Consider the following 25,409-nt stretch of genomic DNA (forward strand, 5'->3'; position numbering starts at 1 on the left):
TGCAATGTATAACATGATTAAGATATAGCAACCATCATGTGCAATATGGAATAACATGATTAAGATCTATATGACTGCAGCAATAACATAGCAACCATCATGTGCAATGTGGAATAACATGATTAAGATCTATGACTGTGCAGCAATAACATAGCAACCATCATGTACAATGTGGAATAACATGATTAAGATCTATGACTGTGCAGCAGTAACATAGCAACCATCATGTACAATGTGGAATAACATGATTAAGATCTATGACTGTGCAGTAATAACATAGCAACCATCATGTGCAATGTGGAATAGCATGATTAAGATCTATGACTGTGCAGCAATTTAAACCTATAGTTGTAGCTGGATTGTTATTTTTTAAATAAACAAACAAACAAACAAACAAACAAGCAATTGAAAATCGTTAAACTACTATATAGTAAATATGCTGTCTAGTATTTCATTAACTGATAATTTTTTTCTGTGTTATCTCAGCTGGAATTGGTTGTGCTGGTGGTGAATGTCAGTGTTCTCAGATTGATGGTCAACAACATACCGATGAAGGCTTAATAATTGATGATAATTCATTGCCAATTAGTAAAGTCGAACTGCCTGCAGCTGATCAGGGGTCAACAAGAACATTAAATATTGGTCCTCTAACTTGTTCAGGTCAGTCACTTTTCATTTGAAATGAAAACATATCTAACATTCATTAAGCAATCTTATCAATATCAAGTAATGTGTGTGTATGTATGTATGTATGTGTGTGTGTGTGTGTGTATGTATGTATGTATGTTTGTGTGTATGTATGTATGTATGTATGTATGTATGTATGTATGTATGTATGTATGTTACGTATGTGTGTATGTATGTATGTATGTGTGTGTGTGTATGTATGTATGTATGTGTGTGTGTGTATGTATGTATGTATGTGTGTGTGTGTGTGTGTGTGTGTGTGTGTGTGTGTGTGTGTGTGTGTGTGTGTGTGTGTATGTATGTATGTATGTATATATGTAATGACTCCTATATTCATATTCTTAGGCTTGTTTCGTAATTGCCATGAGATTCTCTTGGCTGGACAGACCTACAATCCAAACCTTGATAATAAGTATGCTATTGATCCTGATCAGGGAGGAGATTTGTTACCGTTTTCAGTCTATTGTGACTTCGTATCAAATCCTGGGATAGGTATATCCAAGGTAAGAATCATATATCAATCACATGTCTACAATTCAAATAATTTTATAGGTTTTGTTTTCATTTTAATGTGTCATTATCTCTGTACATGTATATCCAAGGTAAGAATCACACAACTATCACATGACTATCACATGACTATCACATGACAATCATAGTTTCAATTACAAATACTTACTTTGGAACCGTTATCATTTGGATAAATATATTCTATAGACTACTATTTATGATATATTCAAATTAAGAATCACATGTGTATCACATGTCCATCACATGACTATCACATGTTTCCATTACAAATACTTATTCTGGCACTGTCATTTCTGTATATCTATAGATAGTTACTATCTATGATATATTCATGGTAAGAATCCCATGAATATCATATGGTTATATCCTACCACCACCACCATTTATATCACCACCATTTCTTTCACCACCATTTCTATCACCACCATTTCTATCACCACCGTTTCCATCACCACCATTTCTATCACCACCATTTCCATCACCACCATTTCCATCGCCACCATTTCCATCGCCACCATTTCTATCACCACCATTTCCATCACCACCATTTCTATCACCACCACTTACACCAGTACTACCTCTCCTAAAATGTCCACCACCATTACCACCATCACCACCACCACCACCACCACCATTGTCACCGCCCCGCCATGCCACCACACCACCATCAGCACTATAGTGGTATACTACCATAAGTGCTGCCACTATCACCACAAATACCATCACCACCATTACCACCATTACCACCACCATCACTGTTGCTGCATATGCCACCACCTCTGCCATGCCACCACACCACCACCAGCACTATAGTAGTATATTACCACAAGTGCTACCACTATCACCACCACTGCTGCCACCATCACCACCACTGCTGCCACCATTGCCACCATCACCACCACTGCCGCCACCATAACCACCACTGCCACCACCATTGCCACCATCACCACCACTGCCGCCACCATCACCACCACTGCCACCACCATCACCACCACTGCCACCACCATCACCACCACTGCTGCCACCATTGCCACCATCACCACCACTGCCGCCACCATAACCACCACTGCCGCCACCATTGCCACGGTCACCACCACTGCCAACACCATCACCACCACTGCCACCACCATCACCACCACTGCCGCCACCATCACCACCACTGCCACCACCATAACCAACACCACAATTTACAACAAACTCAGATTGATTCATTGTTATTGATACATCATTACTTGTAGTAAATGTCAAATAACTAGTCTAGTATTTCTTTACGTCCAGGTTACCCTTACCAGTGACTATTTAATGACAGTTACATCTGATGCAAATGTAGCAGTGATGTATGAAATGGCTAACTATGACCAGGTTCATTCTCTTGCCTTGACCTCACAATTCTGTAAACAGGTAAAGTCTATTTTCTGTCAATCAATATTTCACCAGGTGAGACATATTGGAGATTTTCACACATTGCGTTTATCAGCTATGACTCCCTGAACAATTTAACAATGAGCCATTTAGAACAAATAATATGGCATATATACGCTACGTCACTGGTTCTTCTGTGTTCAAAATATGAGTCCAAATGTTTAAAATTTCTATTACTTCCCAGATTTTTCTTTGATATGACTGGCACCGGTATAATTATTTCATTCTCCAATAATTTTCTTCATTCAGCCAGAAAATCCTTGTGACCTAAGGGTTGTCACTATGAGTCTATCGATTCATTGTGACAAAGACCCATTCAGTCAATCACTCACCAATATATCTTTGTATGTTATGCATATTATGGCCATCATTCGTACCTGTTACGATATGAGTATTTTCATTACATATTATGGCCATCATTCGTACCTGTTACGATATGAGTATTTTCATTACATATTATGGCCATCATTCGTACCTGTTACGATATGAGTATTTTCATTACATGTTATGGCCATCGTTTGTTTTTACTTACATCACAGGAACATTATTTTCAAAATGTAAAGGTAAGTAAATCTTTGGGTAAAATAAGTCTCTTTCCACTATTTTTTCAGCCATTGAAATTCCAGTGTGAGGGAGCTCGTCTTATTGGTGAAAACAACCACTTACTTGGCAAGTTTAAAGCCTACACTGGACAAGCCATTGCTGCCTGGGCAGGTGCAGAGTCCCATGTTGAAAGTGGTTTTACTGGATGTACATGTGAGTTGATAGGATCCTGCCCACGTGACAACTACTGTCATTGTGATGGACAATATGATGAATTAGACCATGATAGTGGGTTGGTTACTGACATCGATCTGCTTCCGGTTTCTGGATTGCATTTTGGAGATGTATTAGGAAGTACAGGTCATGCTACAGCTGCTGTTGGAGATTTAGAGTGTGGACCCAGCATATTTGGTAAGGAAATCTTCACCTTTGATGTATTCAACCTCACAAATTATCTTTACCATTCAGTCGTACACATACAGACACAAGACACATGTACTGCTGCTAAGTAGACTTGTACATTTAGTCGTACACATACAGACACAAGACACATGTACTGCTGCTAAGTAGACTTGTACATTTAGTTGTACACATACAGACACACGACACATGTACTGCTGCTAAGTAGACTTATAGATTCAGTCGTATACATACAGACACAAGACACACGTACTGCTGCTAAGTAGACTTGTATATTTAGTCATACACATACAGACACACGACACATATGTACTGCTGCTAAGTAGACTTATACATTCAGTCATACACGTACAGACACAAGACACACGTACTGCTGCTAAGTAGACTTGTACATTTAGTCGTACACATACAGACACACGACACATGTACTGCTGCTAAGTAGACTTGTACATTTAGTCGTACACATACAGACACGACACATGTACTGCTGCTAAGTAGACTTATACATTTAGTCGTACACATACAGACACACGACACACGTACTGCTGCTAAGTAGACTTGTACATTTAGTCATACACATACAGACACACGACACATGTACTGCTGCTAAGTAGACTTGTACATTTAGTCGTACACATACAGACACACGACACATGTACTGCTGCTAAGTAGACTTGTACATTTAGTCGTACACATACAGACACACGACACATGTACTGCTGCTAAGTAGACTTGTACATTTAGTCGTATACACATACAGACACACGACACATGTACTGCTGCTAAGTAGACTTGTACATTCAGTCGTACACATACAGACACACGACACATGTACTGCTGCTAAGTAGACTTGTACATTTAGTCGTACACATACAGACACACGACACATGTACTGCTACTAAGTAGACTTATACATTCAGTCATACACATACAGACACACGACACATGTACTGCTGCTAAGTAGACTTATACATTCAGTCATACACATACAGACACACGACACATGTACTGCTGCTAAGTAGACTTGTACATTTAGTCATACACGTACAGACACAGGACACATGTACTGCTGCTAAGTAGACTTATACATTCAGTTGTACACATACAGACACAGGACACATGTACTGCTGCTAAGTAGACTTGTACATTTAGTCGTACACATACAGACACACGACACATGTACTGCTGCTAAGTAGACTTATAGATTCAGTTGTACACATACAGACACACGACACATGTACTGCTGCTAAGTAGACTTATAGATTCAGTTGTACACATACAGACACATGACACATGTACTGCTGCTAAGTAGACTTGTACATTTAGTCATACACATACAGACACATGACACATGTACTGCTGCTAAGTAGACTTGTACATTTAGTCATACACATACAGACACACGACACATGTACTGCTGCTAAGTAGACTTGTACATTTAGTCATACACATACAGACACAAGACACATGTACTGCTGCTAAGTACTAAGTCTTTATTAGAAGTAAAAAGTATTAACTAAAGTGATCATGTGACATATAGATATGTTGGTATAGGTTAAACCATTATACAATGGGGTATACATGGCAACACATACTATCTTCTGATTGTTTACAGTGATATACAATCTTGTTAATCTTTGGCTGCAATATTTACATTGTTGTGAATGTTACAAATAAATATAAACTTGGCACTGCATTAAAATCCCTTTTATCTTTCATCCTGAGTCTGTGGGTTCTTCAGGATGTGACTTCACACCTGATTTATGAGTTCTTCAGGATGTGACTTCACATCTGATCTATAAGTTCTTCAGGATGTGACTTCACATCTGATCTATAAGTTCTTCAGGATGTGACTTCACATCTGATCTATGAGTTCTTCAGGATGTGACTTCACACCTGATCTATAAGTTCTTCAGGATGTGACTTCACACCTGATCTATAAGTTCTTCAGGATGTGACTTCACACATGATCTATAAGTTCTTCAGGATGTGACTTCACACCTGATCTATAAGTTCTTCAGGATGTGACTTCACTCCTGATCTGTGAGTTAATTCTTCAGGATGTGACTTCACACCTGATTTATGAGTTCTTCAGGATATGACTTTACTCTTGATCTGTGAGTTCTTCAGGATGTGACTTCACACCTGATCTATGAGTTCTTCAGGATGTGACTTCACACCTGATCTATAAGTTCTTCAGGATGTGACTTCACTCCTGATCTGTGAGTTCTTCAGGATATGACTTCACTCTTGATCTGTGAGTTCTTCAGCCTGTGTCTCTGTATGGAGATGGTTGTATTTTTCTGATTGATAGGGCTTCTTTGATTCCCATGACAAATCAGTCCGGTTTAATTTCTATGAAAAGTTATATACTGTGATATGGATCACATAGTGGCAGGAAAAGATGTGGATGTTATTGTTGTTGTTGTTGTTGTTGTTGTTGTTGTTGTTGTTGTTGTTAACAGCTCAGTATGTTTGTTTTAATGTTTCTGTAGACCTTCCATTTACATGTGAAGAAGCCTTCAAGTCAGGTTACCCAAGTGGTGAGACTCTTATCTGGCCTGATCCGACTTTGGACCCATTCCTTGTGTACTGTGATATGGATCACATAGTGGCAGGAAAAGGTATGTACTGTGATATGGATCACATAGTGGCAGGAAAAGGTATGTACTGTGATATGGATCACATAGTGGCAGGAAAAGGTATGTATTGTGATATGGATCACATTGTGGCAGGAACAGGTATGTATTGTGATATGGATCACATTGTGGCAGGAAAAGGTATGTACTGTGATATGGATCACATAGTGGCAGGAAAAGGTATGTATTGTGATATGGATCACATAGTGGCAGGAAAAGGTATGTACTGTGATATGGATCACATAGTGGCAGGAAAAGGTATGTATTGTGATATGGATCACATAGTGACAGGAAAAGGTATGTATTGTGATATGGATCACATAGTGACAGGAAAAGGTATGTGCTGTGATATGGATCACATAGTGGCAGGAAAAGGTATGTACTGTGATATGGATCACATAGTGGCAGGAAAAGGTATGTATTGTGATATGGATCACATAGTGGCAGGAAAAGGTGTGTACTGTGATATGGATCACATAGTGGCAGGAAAAGGTATGTACTGTGATATGGATCACATTGTGACAGGAAAAGGTATGTGCTGTGATATGGATCACATAGTGGCAGGAAAAGGTAACTATGTACTGTGATATGGATCACATAGTGGCAGGAAAAGGTATGTATTGTGATATGGATCACATAGTGGCAGGAAAAGGTATGTACTGTGATATGGATCACATAGTGACAGGAAAAGGTATGTACTGTGATATGGATCACATAGTGGCAGGAAAAGGTATGTACTGTGATATGGATCACATAGTGGCAGGAAAAGGTATGTACTGTGATATAGATCATATAGTGGCAGGAAAAGGTAGGTTACACAATCAGGTTCTCAGTATTTAAACAGTTATGCACAGAGTATTTTTCAATGTGTGATCAGGCACTGGTAGTATTCCTTGTATACTGTAACATGGGTAATATAGCAGCAGGAAAAGATAGGTCAGATATTCACGGACATATTCCCAGCAAACAGATCCAAAATATTTAAACACTTATGCACAGTTTATCTTCCAATCCATATATGGGAGAGGTTGGGGGATATTAGAAGAACTCCAAATTCAGTCGTTGTGTCCTTAGACATGGATATCATTGTAACAGGAAAAAAGATTGTAATGCATGATATTTGATTAGTTATGTAGAGTTTATCTTGTAAAAAGTTATGTTTAAAAGAAACCTAAGGTTGAATGAATTTATTTGCATATGTAATAAGACTGTCAGGTACATTGTAGAGAATATAGAAAATATTGATGAATTTTCAGGGTGTTGATTCATCACGTCGTTGTTGCACGTTTATTGATGAATTTTCAGGGCGTTGATTCATCACATCATTGCACTTTATGTTTGTAGGCATTACCATAATACATACTGATTCGGAAATACCACGGCCGATTGAACGATCTAGAAAACGAAGTGTTGGTGATAATCCAATAATAATGGCAGTGAACTATTTACAAGCATCTTACGCTCAAGTCGAGGCATTGATTGACCATGAAACATCTCGAAGATGCTACATGGCTGTCAAAACAGAATGTGTTTCTACTGACGTAAGTTTCCTTACATTTTTCAATTCTAGGAATTTTAAAGGTTTCTGTAAATTTCAGAGTAAATTTTGGTTTAAAAAATATCGTTGTCTGGCAAAGTTAAAGAAAAAAATTAGGTATGGCAATAGATCTATCTTATATATTATTATCCGTTATGTCTAAAATTAGTTATGGCAATAGATCTGTCTTATATATTATTATCCGTTATGTCTAAAATTAGTTATGGCAATAGATCTATCTTATATATTATTATCTGTTATGTCAATATATCTATCTTATATATTATTATCTGTTATGTCAATAGATCTATCTTATATATTATTATCTGTTATGTCAATAGATCTATCTTATATATTATTATCTGTTATGTCAATAGATCTATCTTATATATTATTATCCATTATGTCAATAGATCTATCTTATATATTATTATCCGTTATGTCAATAGATCTATCTTATATATTATTATCCGTTATGTCAATAGATCTATCTTATATATTATTATCCGTTATGTCAATAGATCTATCTTATATATTATTATCCGTTATGTCTATAGATCTATCTTATATATTATTATCTGTTATGTCAATAGATCTATCTTATATATTATTATCCGTTATGTCAATAGATCTATCTTATATATTATTATCCGTTATGTCAATAGATCTATCTTATATATTATTATCCGTTATGTCAATAGATCTATCTTATATATTATTATCTGTTATGTCTATAGATCTATCTTATATATTATTATCTGTTATGTCTATAGATCTATCTTATATATTATTATCTGTTATGTCAATAGATCTATCTTATATATTATTATCTGTTATGTCTATAGATCTATCTTATATATTATTATCCGTTATGTCAATAGATCTATCTTATATATTATTATCCGTTATGTCTATACTGATATGACTAAAACCAGGGACTACCTGCGACGCTTTTAATAAATTTCCTTTCAGTCTCACAGTCTGCAATTGTGGTCCCATTTTTGGCTGAAATCAGTGTACACAAATGCACATGTCTGTCTGTCTGTCTGTCTGTCTGTCTGTCTGTCTGCCTGTCTGTCTGTCTGTCTGTCTGTCTGTCTCTGTCTGTCTGTGTGCCTGCCTGCCTGTCTGTCTGTCCGTCTGTCTCCATCAGTCTGTCTGTCCATGTCTGTTCATCCATCTGTCCATCTGTCTGTCCATCCATGTGTCCATCTGTCTGTCTGTCCATCTGTCCATGTGTCTGTCCATGTGTCTGTCCATCCATCTGTCTGTCCATCTGTCCATCCATCTGTCCATCTGTCTGTCCATCCATCTGTCCATCTGTCTGTCTGTATCAGCCTGTTTTGGCTGTGTTTGTATCTGTCTGTACTTTGTTTATATTCCGTCATTACCACAGTTGTAATGTAGCCAACATGAAGCCAATTTAACTGCAATTAGTGACATCATAAAATGTTCACATCATTGTCAATCTACAGTTCTATTCCACATGGACCAATAACAATGGTGATATCTTTGATTACTGGGGAGGTGGTAAAAGGGCAGACCAATGCTCATGTGGAAGAGTGAAAAAGTGTGGTGGTATTCCATATGTGGCTTCAAGGTAATAAATTTATTATTTAATAAAATGTGTGGTGGTATTCTATATGTGTATACAAGGTAATAAATTTATTATTTAATAAAATGTGTGGTGGTGTTCTATATGTGTATACAAGGTAATAAATTTATTGTTTAATAAAAAGTGTGGTGGTGTTCTATATGTGTATACAAGGTAATAAATTTATTATTTAATAAAAAGTGTGGTGGTATTCTATATGTGTATACAAGGTAATAAATGTATTATTTAATAAAATGTGTGGTGGTGTTCTATATGTGTATACAAGGTAATAAATGTATTATTTAATAAAAAGTGTGGTGGTGTTCTATATGTGTATACAAGGTAATAAATGTATTATTTAATAAAAAGTGTGGTGGTATTCTATATGTGTATACAAGGTAATAAATTTATTATTTAATAAAATGTGTGGTGGTATTCTATATGTGTATACAAGGTAATAAATTTATTATTTAATAAAAAGTGTGGTGGTGTTCTATATGTGTATACAAGGTAATAAATGTATTATTTAATAAAATGTGTGGTGGTGTTCTATATGTGTATACAAGGTAATAAATTTATTGTTTAATAAAAAGTGTGGTGGTATTCTATATGTGTCTTCACCATAAATTCATAGGTTAACTTAATCTGTCCATGAAGCTGCTTTAGTTTGCTTAATCTGTATATGAAGCTGCTTTAGTTTGCTCCTCCTGTATATGAAGCTGCAGCAGTAGCTTTAGTTTGCCTAATCTGTCCATAAAGCTACTTTAGTTTGCCTAATCTGTCCATAAAGCTGCTTTAGTTTGCTTAATCTGTTCATTTTACTCTTTTGTGAATGGAGAAACTGCAATTGTCTTATACAGATCATGAACTGAGATTACTGTTGCCAGGCAACAGAGTCACATGTTTGTTTTGTAGGAAATAGTAATCATAGTTTGCTTTCCCAAAGTTTACAGTTCAAACTGATTATTGTTACTTAACAGGAAGTGTAATTGTGATATAAACGATGGGTCTATAAGGGCAGATGGTGGACTACTACATGTAGACACACATCAGCCTTTGACTCTAGTAGAATTCAAGGATGGGAACGAGGGTACCATGAGAGCAGGACCACTCATATGTGGCAAACCAAGCACATTTGGTAAGTCAATTATACCTGTATTTGACGATAATGGTATGATTGTAGCTGCCTATGTATGGCTATGTGTGTGTGTGTGTGTGTGTGTGTGTGTGTGTGCGTGTGTGTGTGTGTGTGTGTGTGTGTGTGAGTGAGTGTGTGCGGCATGCGCGCGTGCGTGCGTGCGTGCGTGCGTACGTACGTACGTGCGTACGTATGTATTAACATTATTAACATTAATATTAGTCCCGTGTCTACAGACTATCAATTCTTGTCATGGGACTATAGTAATTTGTAGCTGGCAGTCCACTTAGGCTACCACTGATTATGTGATGATTGAAAGGGTAAAACATTGGAAGATTTACGGACATGAAAGTATTTTTAGTATTAATAACACACATTTGCAATAGAGGTACTCTGTTTTCAGTTCATGAATATAAGACTACTGGTCACCATCCTTGGGCTACCACTTTCTGAAAATTCGAAGCCCACTGGGACTACCAAAGAAAAAAGTTAATTTCAAGCCCTGTGAATGAATGAATGTGTGTGTGTGTGTTTGACTATGTATGGCTATTGATACGTATGGCAGTGTATGGCTATGTATGGCAATGTATGTATGTATGTATGTATGTAGGTATGTAGGTACGTACGTATGTACCTATGTATGTATGTATGTATGTATATGATTGTTGGTAATTGGGCAATATCTTAACAAAAATAAACTTTGAATTACATATTATACATACATTCCACTCTTCGGCTATTAATTTGAATGCAACTTGATACAGAAGTTCCTATAGTAACTCAGTATTCTTTGGTGACAGCATACATGTATGTATATATTTGTTGTTGATAACGTGTATACACTCATTGTTTTAGTCAGTATTGTGTAGTGAGTAATCTCTTAGTGATGGTTATAGCCATGTATACACCAACCCTTAATTCCCTGAAAATAAACAGCAACCAATAAAAAAAAAAACAACAACAACAACAACAAATAGACAAACAGACAGACAAATGAACAAACAAGCAAACAGACAGACTGACAAATAAATAAACAAACAAACAGACAAACAAACAATCAGACACAGACAAAACCATAAAACACAAATAAATATAAACAAAGAGAAAGTTGAGAACCAATCACATGTTTGTATTGGGTCAGTAAACAGTCTAACTATTCAATTAGAACCAATCACATGTTTGTATTGGGTCAGTAAACAGTCTAATTATTCAATTAGAACCAATCACACGTTTGTATTGGGTCAGTAAACAGTCTAATTATTCAATTAGAACCAATCACACATTTGTATTGGGTCAGTAAACAGTCTAACTATTCAATTAGAACCAATCACACATTTGTATTGGGTCAGTAAACAGTCTAATTATTCAATTAGAACCAATCACACATTTGTATTGGGTCAGTAAACAGTCTAACTATTCAATTAGAACCAATCACACATTTGTATCGGGTCAGTAAACAGTCTAATTATTCAATTAGAACCAATCACACATTTGTATTGGGTCAGTAAACAGTCTGATTCAAGCTATTCAATAAGCAAGTGACACACAACCATTCAACAGAACGTACTATAGTATCCCTTAAGAATTAACTCTACTTAAACCCCCAAAGAGAACAAAACAAAAATAAAACAACAACAACAACAACAACAACAACAATAACAAACAAAAACAACAACAGCAACAACAACAAGAGAGTACAAGCTATGTTTTAACTCATCTTAAATACACTTTTTCAGCATCATATTCATATCTTTTACAGACTTAAATGAATGTGAACTAGATGTTTATGACTGTCACCCTGATGCTAGCTGTGAAAATACACACCTGTCATATGAATGTGTCTGTAACATTGGATTTTCAGGCAATGGAAGAGAATGTCAAGGTAGGCATGCCTATATTTAATAATAATCTTTAATTTGAACTTAAAGGCGAGAATTGACTTGTGTTGAATTTTTTGTTTTTAAGTGAACCATATCATTTGATATTAAGTAGAATTACACTTTTTGATTGCAAAGTGTAATGACATGTTACACTTTAATGAGGTAGATAGCATTACACTATTTGATGTGATGCAAAGTGCAATGACATGTTACACTTTAATGAGATAGATAGCATTACACTATTTGATGTGATGCAAAGTGTAATGACATGTTACATTTTAATGAGGTAGATAGCATTACACTATTTGATGTGACGCAAAGTGTAATGACATGTTACACTTTAATGAGGTAGATAGCATCACACTATTTGATGTGATGCAAAGTGTAATGACATGTTACACTTTAATGAGGTAGATAGCATTACACTATTTGATGTGACGCAAAGTGCAGTGACATGTTACACTTTAATGAGATAGATAGCATTACACTATTTGATGTGATGCAAAGTGCAATGACATGTTACACTTTAATGAGATAGATAGCATTACACTATTTGATGTGATGCAAAGTGTAATGACATGTTACATTTTAATGAGGTAGATAGCATTACACTATTTGATGTGACGCAAAGTGTAATGACATGTTACACTTTAATGAGGTAGATAGCATCACACTATTTGATGTGATGCAAAGTGTAATGACATGTTACACTTTAATGAGGTAGATAGCATTACACTATTTGATGTGATGCAAAGTGCAATGACATGTTACACTTTAATGAGGTAGATAGCATTACACTATTTGATGTGACGCAAAGTGCAATGACATGTTACACTTTAATGAGATAGATAGCATTACACTATTTGATGTGATGCAAAGTGTAATGACATGTTACACTTTAATGAGGTAGATAGCATTACACTATTTGATGTGATGCAAAGTGTAATGACATGTTACACTTTAATGAGGTAGATAGCATCACACTATTTGATGTGATGCAAAGTGTAATGACATGTTACACTTTAATGAGGTAGATAGCATTACACTATTTGATGTGACGCAAAGTGCAGTGACATGTTACACTTTAATGAGATAGATAGCATTACACTATTTGATGTGATGCAAAGTGCAGTGACATGTTACACTTTAATGAGATAGATAACATTACACTATTTGATGTGATTGCAAAGTGCAATCATTATGACATGTTACACTTTAATGAGGTAGATAGCATTACACTATTTGATGTGATGCAAAGTGCAGTGACATGTTACACTTTAATGAGGTAGATAGCATTACACTATTTGATGTGATGCAAAGTGCAATGACATGTTACACTTTAATGAGATAGATAGCATTACACTATTTGATGTGATGCAAAGTGTAATGACATGTTACACTTAATGAGGTAGATAGCATTACACTATTTGATGTGATGCAAAGTGTAATGACATGTTATACTTTAATGAGATAGATAGCATTACACTATTTGATGTGATGCAAAGTGCAGTGACATGTTACACTTTAATGAGATAGATAGCATTACACTATTTGATGTGATGCAAAGTGTAATGACATGTTACACTTAATGAGGTAGATAGCATTACACTATTTGATGTGATGCAAAGTGTAATGACATGTTATACTTTAATGAGATAGATAGCATTACACTATTTGATGTGACGCAAAGTGCAGTGACATGTTACACTTTCATAGCAGATGGTATTATAATAATTGTCACAAATGTATTATAATAGCTCTGATGATGAAGTGTGAAATTCCAAGTAACGACTTATAACGTATCCTTACTCTTTTGAATTAAGTTATTAATGCTCTGTTACTAATAGTAATATTGTATCGAGTACTGTTCTCTCCAGTGAGACCATAGGGTAGAGGACCAATGATCAATTTTGTACTCGCGATTTTCCGGATTTCTAATATTATTTTCTGTACATTTCAAATACAGTTTTAAATACTGTTTCCTCTTACTGTTTTTTTCTATTTCCTACCTGATATCAATGTCTTATCTGAGTTTATCAGCTTTGCATTAATTAGTAGCTTGCTAGAACAAACTCACTATTTGCCCAAATTAACGCATTATACCGTGAGTGTAAACATCTACTGATACGACTAATGATAATACATGGAAAGGGGTGAAACTCCAAAGGGACGTGTCCAGAAATTTGCAAAGAAATCAACTTTCAAACGGTACAATGGTAATTCCACAACCAGAAATCTATAAAGTACAAATGAAGGGAAGCATTGATGAAGTTACAGCATTGAAGCTTGTCTGTAAGTGCCCTAACACGAAACCAGGCCAACACACTGACGATTTCCCGATGACATCCGTAAAGCAGGAAGTTGGAAGTTGAAACCTTTGACCCCTGAGTTGTTTATTACTGGCGACATGTGCCTTAACTTGTAAACAAATTACCCAGGATTCTCTGAGAATAAACTCGCATTCTGTCAATCGCTATCTTCGCTTCGTAGCAAATGTTGGGACATAAGGAAGGAGAAAAGGGTAAAATACACTCATGAAACACTGCACAGAAGTCAATACTTTTTTCATTTTTGAGTTTCGTCCTACATTTTCCTCATTTTTGTGACGTTTTCGCACTATTTAATAAAAACCAAAAGTCCTATCATGTACCAAACGACGCGACGTTCTATTTTCGAAAATGTCGATCGTGCTCAGTGCACGGATTACATTTTGGGGACATTTTTGGTTTTCAATCGTGAATATCTATCATGCAAGTATTTCTTCGAATACGTCAGCTTTTAAATATATCATCCATGCTACATTTTTCACGATAGACATTTTTGGTTTTCAATCGTGAATATCTATCGGGCAAGCAATTCTTGGACAACATCGGCTTTTTAATATGTCAATCCTACATCCATGATCCTAATGAACGACACACTGTTTTGTCCAGACGACAGATGTTTTTGGTTTTCAATCGTGTCAAAACTGTCTTCGCAAGCATTTCTTCAAATACGTCTGCTTTTTAATTTGAGAATGAAATAACAATATGCATGATAATAACATATGCATGATTTTACCATTTGTTTATTTCCTGTTGTTTTGTGAATTCATGAATAAATTAAGTGGCAGGGTGATTTACGGATGTCCTCTGGACACGTCCCTTTGGAGTTTCACCCCTTTCCGTGTATTACCATTTAGTCGGATCAGTAGATGTTTACACTCACGGCATAATGCGTTAATTTGGGCAAATAGTGAGTTTGTTCTAGCAAGCTACTAATTAATGCAAAGCTGATAAACTCAGATAAGACATTGACATCAGGTAGGAAATAGAAAAAAAAACAGTAAGAGGAAACAGTATTTAAAACTGTATTTGAAATGTACAGAAAATAATATTAGAAATCCGGAAAATCGCAAGTACAAAATTGATCATTGGTCCTTTACCCTGTGGTGAGACACTTAATATACTGATTATGTATATATATGGTGTTTTAGCAATGTCTCCGTTTCTAGAGACAAGTACCAGCTAAATAGCGAAAATTAATGCCAAATAAATCAAATAAGTGTGAAATATTATGATATGATTTTTTAAAGCATACATTTCTATGTGTGTGTGTGTGTGTGTTAACGCGGAAATATATTAAACTGAGTCCTGCATACATTTCTATGTGTGTGTGTGTGTGTGTGTTAACGCGGAAATATATTAAACTGAGTCCAGCATACATTTCTATGTGTGTGTGTGTGTGTGTTAACGCGGAAATATATTAAACTGAGTCCAGCATACATTTCTATGTGTGTGTGTGTGTGTGTTAACGCGGAAATATATTGAAATATCAAACATGTTTTTTTTTTATATTTACTGTTACAGACATTAATGAATGTGATGACCCTACATGGTGTTCAAGTAACTCGGATTGTATTAACTCTATTGGTTCCTATCGTTGTGATTGTCATCCTGGGTTTAGAGGCTCTGACAGACGATGTGATGGTAGGTAATCTTATGATGATGAAAACATAAATATAGAACTAATAGACTGTGATGGAAGGTAATCATGTTATGATGGAAACATATATATATAGAACTCACAGACTATGTGATGGTAGGTAATCTGATTATGATGAAAACATAAATATATAACTAACAGACTATGTGATGGAAGGTAATCATGTTATGATGGAAACATAAATATAGAACTAACAGACTATGTGATGGAAGGTAATCTTATTATGATGGAAACATATATATAGAACTCACAGACTATATGATGGTAGGTAATCTTATTATGATGGAAACATAAATATAGAACTAACAGACTATGTGATGGTAGGTAATCTTATTATGATTGAATCATAAACATAGAACTAACAGACTATGTGATGGTAGGTAATCTGATTATGATGGAAACATAAATATAGAACTAACAGACTATGTGATGGAAGGTAATCATGTTATGATGGAAACATATATATAGAACTCACAGACTATATGATGGTAGGTAATCTTATTATGATGGAAACATAAATATAGAACTAACAGACTATGTGATGGAAGGTAATCATGTTATGATGGAAACATATATATAGAACTCACAGACTATGTGATGGTAGGTAATCTGATTATGATGGAAACATAAATATAGAACTAACAGACTGTGATGGTAGGTAATCTTATTATGATGAAAACATAAATATAGAACTAACAGACTATGTGATGGAAGGTAATCATGTTATGATGGAAACATAAACATAGAACTAACAGACTATGTGATGGTAGGTAATCTTATTATGATGAAAACATAAATATAGAACTAACAAACTATGTGATGGTAGGTAATCTTATTATGATGAAAACATAAATATAGAACTAACAGACTATGTGATGGTAGGTAATCTTATTATGATGAAAACATAAATATAGAACTAACAAACTATGTGATGGTAGGTAATCTTATTATGATGAAAACATAAACATAGAACTAACAGACTATGTGATGGTAGGTAATCTTATTATGATGAAAACATAAATATAGAACTAACAAACTATGTGATGGTAGGTAATCTTATTATGATGGAAACATAAATATAGAACTAACAAACTATGTGATGGTAGGTAATCTTATTATGATGGAAACATAAATATAGAACTAACAAACTATGTGATGGTAGGTAATCTTATTATGATGGAAACATAAATATAGAACTAACAGACTATGTGATGGTAGGTAATCTTATTATGATTGAATCATAAACATAGAACTAACAGACTATGATGGTAGGTAATCTTATTATGATGGAAACATAAATATAGAACTAACAGACTATATGATGGTAGGTAATCTTATTATGATTGAATCATAAACATAGAACTAACAGACTATGTGATGGTAGGTAATCTTATTATGATTGAATCATAAACATAGAACTAACAGACTATGTGATGGTAGGTAATCTTATTATGATGGAAACATAAATATAGAACTAACAAACTATGTGATGGTAGGTAATCTTATTATGATGGAAACATAAATATAGAACTCACAGACTATGTGATGGTAGGTAATCTTATTATGATGGAAACATAAACATAGAACTAACAGACTATGTGATGGTAGGTAATCTTATTATGATGGAAACATAAACATAGAACTAACAGACTATGTGATGGTAGGTAATCTTATTATGATGGAAACATAAATATAGAACTAACAGACTGTGATGGTAGGTAATCTTATTATGATGAAAACATAAATATAGAACTAACAGACTGTGATGGTAGGTAATCTTATTATGATGAAAACATAAATATAGAACTAACAGACTGTGATGGTAGGTAATCTTATTATGATGGAAACATAAACATAGAACTAACAAACTATGTGATGGTAGGTAATCTTATTATGATGGAAACATAAACATAGAACTAACAAACTATGTGATGGTAGGTAATCTTATTATGATGGAAACATAAATATAGAACTAACAGACTATGTGATGGTAGGTAATCTTATTATGATGGAAACATAAATATAGAACTAACAGACTATGTGATGGTAGGTAATCTTATTATGATGGAAACATAAATATAGAACTAACAAACTATGTGATGGTAGGTAATCTTATTATGATGAAAACATAAATATAGAACTAACAGACTATGTGATGGTAGGTAATCTTATGATGATGAAAACATAAATATAGAACTAACAAACTATGTGATGGTAGGTAATCTTATGATGATGGAAACATAAATATAGAACTAACAGACTATGTGATGGTAGGTAATCTTATTATGATGAAAACATAAATATAGAACTAACAAACTATGTGATGGTAGGTAATCTTATTATGATGAAAACATAAATATAGAACTAACAGTAGGTGTAACATACTGACATTTGTATCCTGCACTCATGTCTTCACTGTTAAAAGCATTTGCTGTTGCCATGGTAAATAAAGCGACCTCTGTATGCTACACAGAAGCATACATGGATATGATATTTCTTAGTATGGTATCGATGATGTTGTTGTTGTCAATGTTGTTGTTGTTGTTGTTGTTGTCATCAATGCTGTTGTTGTTGTTTGCCAAGTAAGAATGTATTCATTTGATATAAAACACCTCAACAATATACCTTAATTATTTAGATTTATCAAAACAACTGTAAAGTTGAGTAATAGTGCTGTTTAAACTTCAAAACAACTAAAAAGACAAAAAGCTACATACTATGCAATAGAGAACAAACTGATAACTCTGTAACCTTCAATTATAAATGTAAAAAAGGGATATTGTAAAATATTACATCTCTTTCTTCTCTATCAAGACATCGATGAATGTGCTGAGAACATCTATGACTGCCATGAACAAGCAAACTGTATCAATACATTTGGATCGTATGAATGTAAATGCAAATATGGTTACCGTGGTGATGGACAGGTGTGTGCAGGTAGGTAAACTTGCAAAGCCATGTCTTTTCACAATCACATGAGAATTTACGATCACACAGGATTTCAAACTAACAGATTTTGTCATTCTAGATTTCAGCAGTGTACACAGGACGTATGATATTTGAGTAAGCAAACTATCCAATCAGACACTCAATATTCTAACTATCCAATCAGACACTGTCAATATTGAAACTATCCAATCAGGCACTGTCAATATTCTAACTATCCAATCAGACACTGTCAATATTCTAACTATCCAATCAGACACTGTCAATATTGAAACTATCCAATCAGACACTGTCAATATTCTAACTATCCAATCAGGCACTGTCAATATTGAAACTATCCAATCAGACACTGTCAATATTCTAACTATCCAATCAGACACTGTCAATATTCTAACTATCCAATCAGACACTGTCAATATTCTAACTATCCAATCAGGCACTGTCAATATTGAAACTATCCAATCAGACACTGTCAATATTCTAACTATCCAATCAGACACTGTCAGTATTGAAACTATCCAATCAGACACTGTCAATATTCTAACTATCCAATCAGACACTGTCAATATTCTAACTATCCAATCAGACACTGTCAATATTCTAACTATCCAATCAGACACTGTCAATATTCCAACTATCCAATCAGACACTGTCAATATTCCAACTATCCAATCAGACACTGTCAATATTCTAACTATCCAATCAGACACTGTCAATATTCCAACTATCCAATCAGACACTGTCAATATTGAAACTATCCAATCAGACACTGTCAATATTCTAACTATCCAATCAGACACTGTCAATATTCTAACTATCCAATCAGACACTGTCAATATTGAAACTATCCAATCAGACACTGTCAATATTCTAACTATCCAATCAGACACTGTCAATATTCTAACTATCCAATCAGACACTGTCAATATTGAAACTATCCAATCAGACACTGTCAATATTCTAACTATCCAATCAGACACTGTCAATATTCTAACTATCCAATCAGACACTGTCAATATTCTAACTATCCAATCAGACACTGTCAATATTCTAACTATCCAATCAGGCACTGTCAATATTGAAACTATCCAATCAGACACTGTCAATATTCTAACTATCCAATCAGACACTGTCAATATTCTAACTATCCAATCAGACACTGTCAATATTCTAACTATCCAATCAGGCACTGTCAATATTGAAACTATCCAATCAGACACTGTCAATATTCCAACTATTCAATCAGACACTGTCAATATTCTAACTATCCAATCAGACACTGTCAATATTCTAACTATCCAATCAGGCACTGTCAATATTGAAACTATCCAATCAGACACTGTCAATATTGAAACTATCCAATCAGACACTGTCAATATTCTAACTATCCAATCAGACACTGTCAATATTCTAACTAGCCAATCAGACACTGTCAATATTCTAACTATCCAATCAGACACTGTCAATATTCTAACTATCCAATCAGACACTGTCAATATTGAAACTATCCAATCAGACACTGTCAATATTCTAACTATCCAATCAGACACTGTCAATATTCTAACTATCCAATCAGACACTGTCAATATTGAAACTGTCCAATCAGACACTGTCAATATTCCAACTATCCAATCAGACACTGTCAATATTCTAACTATCCAATCAGGCACTGTCAATATTGAAACTATCCAATCAGACACTGTCAATATTCCAACTATCCAATCAGACACTGTCAATATTCTAACTATCCAATCAGACACTGTCAATATTCTAACTATCCAATCAGGCACTGTCAATATTGAAACTATCCAATCAGACACTGTCAATATTCTAACTATCCAATCAGACACTGTCAATATTCTAACTATCCAATCAGACACTGTCAGTATTCTTCCCTTACATTAGAGTATGGAACATGCCTGGCTTTTAGTGACCCCCTTTATGTAACATTTGTTTATCTCCACCTATATTAGAGTATGGAACATGCCTGGCTTTTGGTAACCCCCTTTATGTAACATTTGTTTATCTCCACCTACATTAGAGTATGGAACATGCCTGGCTTTTGGTAACCCCCTTTATATAATGTTTGTTTTATCTCCACCTACATTAGAGTATGGAACGTGCCTGGCTTTTGGTGACCCACATTATATAACATTTGATAAAATGTTCTATACATACAATGGAGATTGTACATACGTCTTGGCTAAAAACTGTTCAGAGCTGACGCCTTATTTTAAAGTACTTGCTGAAAACAGAGGAGATGTGAAACGTGGTTTTCCTGTAGCATGGACTAAGGAAGTTGTCGCCTACATCTACAATAAGGTTTGTTAACAATTTGACATTATTCCAGGCACAAGCCAATTAAGTTATATTGTCTTTGAACTGAAAATATGGATTATATACCCTGGTCGTTCTACTTCATGACAACCTGTATCTATGTCACTGGTTCTGTGGTTCTACATCATGAAAACCTGTGTCTATGTCACTGGTTCTATAGTTCTACATCACAACAACCTGCATCTATGTCACTGGTTCTGTGGTTCTGCATCATGACAACCTGTATCTATGTCACTGGTTCTGTGGTTCTACATCACAACAACCTGCATCTATGTCACTGGTTCTGTGGTTCTACACCATGACAACCTGTATCTATGTCACTGGTTCTGTGGTTCTACATCACAACAACAACCTGTATCTATGTCAATGGTCCTGTGGTTCTACATCACAACAACCTGTGTCTATGTCACTGGTTCTGTGGTTCTACATCATGACAACCTGTATCTATGTCACTGGTTCTGTGGTTCTACATCATGACAACCTATATCTATGTCACTGGTTCTGTGGTTCTACATCATGACAACCTGTGTCTATGTCACTGGTTCTGTGGTTTTACATCATGACAACCTGTGTCTATGTCACTGGTTCTGTGGTTTTACATCATGACAACCTATATCTATGTCACTGGTTCTGTGGTTCTACATCATGACAACCTGTATCTACGTCACTGGTTCTGTGGTTCTACATCACAACAACCTGTATGTATGTCACTGGTTCTGTGGTTCTACATCATGACAACCTGTATCTATGTCACTGGTGCTGTGGTTCTACATCATGACAACCTGTGTCTATGTCACTGGTTCTGTGGTACTACATCACAACAACCTGTGTCTATGTCACTGGTTCTGTGTTTCTACATCACAACAACCTGTATCTATGTCACTGGTCCTGTGGTACTACATCACAACAACCTGTGTCTATGTCACTGGTTCTGTCATTCTACTTCATGACAACCTGTATCTACGTCACTGGTTCTGTGGTTCTACATCACAACAACCTGTGTCTATGTCACTGGTTCTGTGGTTCTACATCACAACAACCTGTATCTATGTCACTGGTTCTGTGGTTCTACATCATGACAACCTGTGTCTACGTCACTGGTTCTGTGGTGCTTGAAATACAGGCCAAAACATTCCATATCACCATTTTATTATTTTCCATGTTTTCAAACAGTGTTCCTTGTGAAGGTATAGTTACATTATTTATCTGTTTCTATATGTATTGAAAAATAATGCAAGATGCACTTATTACGACCTGCATTTATTGACATAATAAACATAGATGAATGTTAAGTAGCCTCATTTTTTGCAATAGATACCAACATGATGTTAAGTAGCCTTGTCTTTTGCAATAGATACCACTATGATGTTAAGTAGCCTTGTCTTTTGCAATAGATACTACCATGATGTTAAGTATCCTTGTCTTTTACAATAGATACTACCATGATGTTAAGTAACCTTGTCTTTTGCAATAGATACTACTATGATGTTAAGTAGCCTTGTCTTTTGCAATAGATACCACTATGATGTTAAGTAGCCTTGTCTTTTACAATAGATACTACTATGATGTTAAGTAGCCTTGTCTTTTACAATAGATACTACTATGATGTTAAGTAACCTTGTCTTTTACAATAGATACTACTATGATGTTAAGTAGCCTTGTCTTTTGCAATAGATACCACTATGATGTTAAGTAGCCTTGTCTTTTACAATAGATACTACTATGATGTTAAGTAGCCTTGTCTTTTACAATAGATACCACTATGATGTTAAGTAGCCTTGTCTTTTGCAATAGATACTACCATGATGTTAAGTAACCTTGTCTTTTGCAATAGATACCACTATGATGTTAAGTAGCTTCGTCTTTTGCAATAGATACCACCATGTTAAGTAGCCTTGTCTTTTGCAATAGATACCACCATGATGTTTAGTAGCCTTGTCTTTTGCAATAGATACTACCATGATGTTAAGTAGCCTCGTCTTTTGCAATAGATACTACTATGATGTTAAGTAGCCTCGTCTTTTGCAATAGATACTACTATGATGTTAAGTAGCCTCGTCTTTTGCAATAGATACTACCATGATGTTAAGTAGCCTCATATTTTGCAATAGATACTACCATGATGCTAAGTAGCCTCGTCTTTTGCAATAGATACTACTATGATGTTAAGTAGCCTTGTCTTTTGCAATAGATACCACCATGATGTTAAGTTGCCTTGTCTTTTGCAATAGATACCACCATGATGTTTAGTAGCCTTGTCTTTTGCAATAGATACTACCATGATGTTAAGTAGCCTTGTCTTTTGCAATAGATACTACTATGATGTTAAGTAGCCTCGTCTTTTGCAATAGATACTACTATGATGTTAAGTAGCCTTGTCTTTTGCAAGAGATACCACCATGATGTTAAGTAGCCTCGTCTTTTGCAATAGATACTACCATGATGTTAAGTAGCCTTGTCTTTTGCAATAGATACCACTATGATGTTAAGTAGCTTCGTCTTTTGAAATAGATACCACTATGATGTTAAGTAGCCTTGTCTTTTGCAATAGATACCACTATGATGTTAAGTAGCTTCGTCTTTTGCAATAGATACCACTATGATGTTAAGTAGCCTTGTCTTTTGCAATAGATACCACTATGATGTTAAGTAGCCTTGTCTTTTGCAATAGATACTACCATGATGTTAAGTAGCCCCGTCTTTTGCAATAGATACCACTATGATGTTAAGTAGCTTCGTCTTTTGCAATAGATACCACTATGATGTTAAGTAGCCTTGTCTTTTGCAATAGATACTACCATGATGTTAAGTAGCCTTGTCTTTTGCAATAGATACTACCATGATGTTAAGTAGCCTCGTCTTTTGCAATAGATACTACTATGATGTTAAGTAGCCTCGTCTTTTGCAATAGATACTACCATGATGTTAAGTAGCCTCGTCTTTTGCAATAGATGCCACTATGATGTTAAGTAGCCTTGTCTTTTGCAATAGATACTACCATGATGTTAATTAGCCTCGTCTTTTGCAATAGATACTACCATGATGTTAAGTAGCCTTGTCTTTTGCAATAGATACTACCATGATGTTAAGTAGCTTTGTCTTTTACAATAGATACTACTATGATGTTAAGTAGCCTTGTCTTTTGCAATAGATACTACCATGATGTTAAGTAGCCTCGTCTTTTGCAATAGATACCACTATGATGTTAAGTAGCCTTGTCTTTTGCAATAGATACTACCATGATGTTAAGTAGCCTCGTCTTTTGCAATAGATACCACTATGATGTTAAGTAGCCTTGTCTTTTGCAATAGATACTACCATGATGTTAAGTAGCCTCGTCTTTTGCAATAGATACCACTATGATGTTAAGTAGCCTTGTCTTTTACAATAGATACTACTATGATGTTAAGTAGCCTCGTCTTTTGCAATAGATACTACCATGATGTTAAGTAGCCTCGTCTTTTGCAATAGATACTACTATTATGTTAGCTTCGTCTTTTGCAATAGCTAACTACCATAATGTTAGCTACATCTTTTGCAATACATACTACATGATGTAAACACATTAACCATTCCCCATATTTCTGTTGAACTAGAAAATACAATTTATGTCACAAAAAGAAGTTCGAGTGGATGATGTCACAGTGACGCTACCAGCGAACCCAAACCAGGACATTAGCATTAAACGTAGTGGCAACTTTGTGGTGAGTTTATTTTCATTTAAACTAGACACACATGAATTGTTTATGAA

General features: G+C 35.1%; 2 protein-coding genes across 2 annotated transcripts in view; both read left to right on the forward strand.

The window, feature by feature from the left end:
* LOC144450137 (contactin-associated protein-like 2) overlaps positions 1-1,567 on the forward strand; it is a 3,857-nt gene extending 2,290 nt beyond the window's left edge. The window contains exons 4-6 of the mRNA XM_078140705.1: positions 487-660; positions 1,033-1,190; positions 1,526-1,567. Of these exons, the coding sequence (XP_077996831.1) occupies positions 487-660; positions 1,033-1,190; positions 1,526-1,567 (374 nt within the window). The remainder of the gene's footprint in view (positions 1-486; positions 661-1,032; positions 1,191-1,525) is intronic.
* Positions 1,568-2,562: 995 nt separating this feature from the next.
* The window catches only part of LOC144450139 (uncharacterized), a 110,647-nt gene continuing 87,800 nt past the window's right edge, over positions 2,563-25,409 (forward strand). The window contains 11 exon segments of the mRNA XM_078140706.1: positions 2,563-2,619; positions 3,252-3,594; positions 6,099-6,773; positions 7,587-7,783; positions 9,255-9,379; positions 10,354-10,511; positions 12,271-12,393; positions 16,240-16,359; positions 19,190-19,312; positions 21,432-21,643; positions 25,255-25,362. Coding sequence (XP_077996832.1) covers positions 2,563-2,619; positions 3,252-3,594; positions 6,099-6,773; positions 7,587-7,783; positions 9,255-9,379; positions 10,354-10,511; positions 12,271-12,393; positions 16,240-16,359; positions 19,190-19,312; positions 21,432-21,643; positions 25,255-25,362 — 2,241 coding nt within the window.

The sequence above is a fragment of the Glandiceps talaboti genome, chromosome 19, assembly GCF_964340395.1.
Source record: "Glandiceps talaboti chromosome 19, keGlaTala1.1, whole genome shotgun sequence".
Lineage (NCBI taxonomy): Eukaryota > Metazoa > Hemichordata > Enteropneusta > Spengelidae > Glandiceps > Glandiceps talaboti.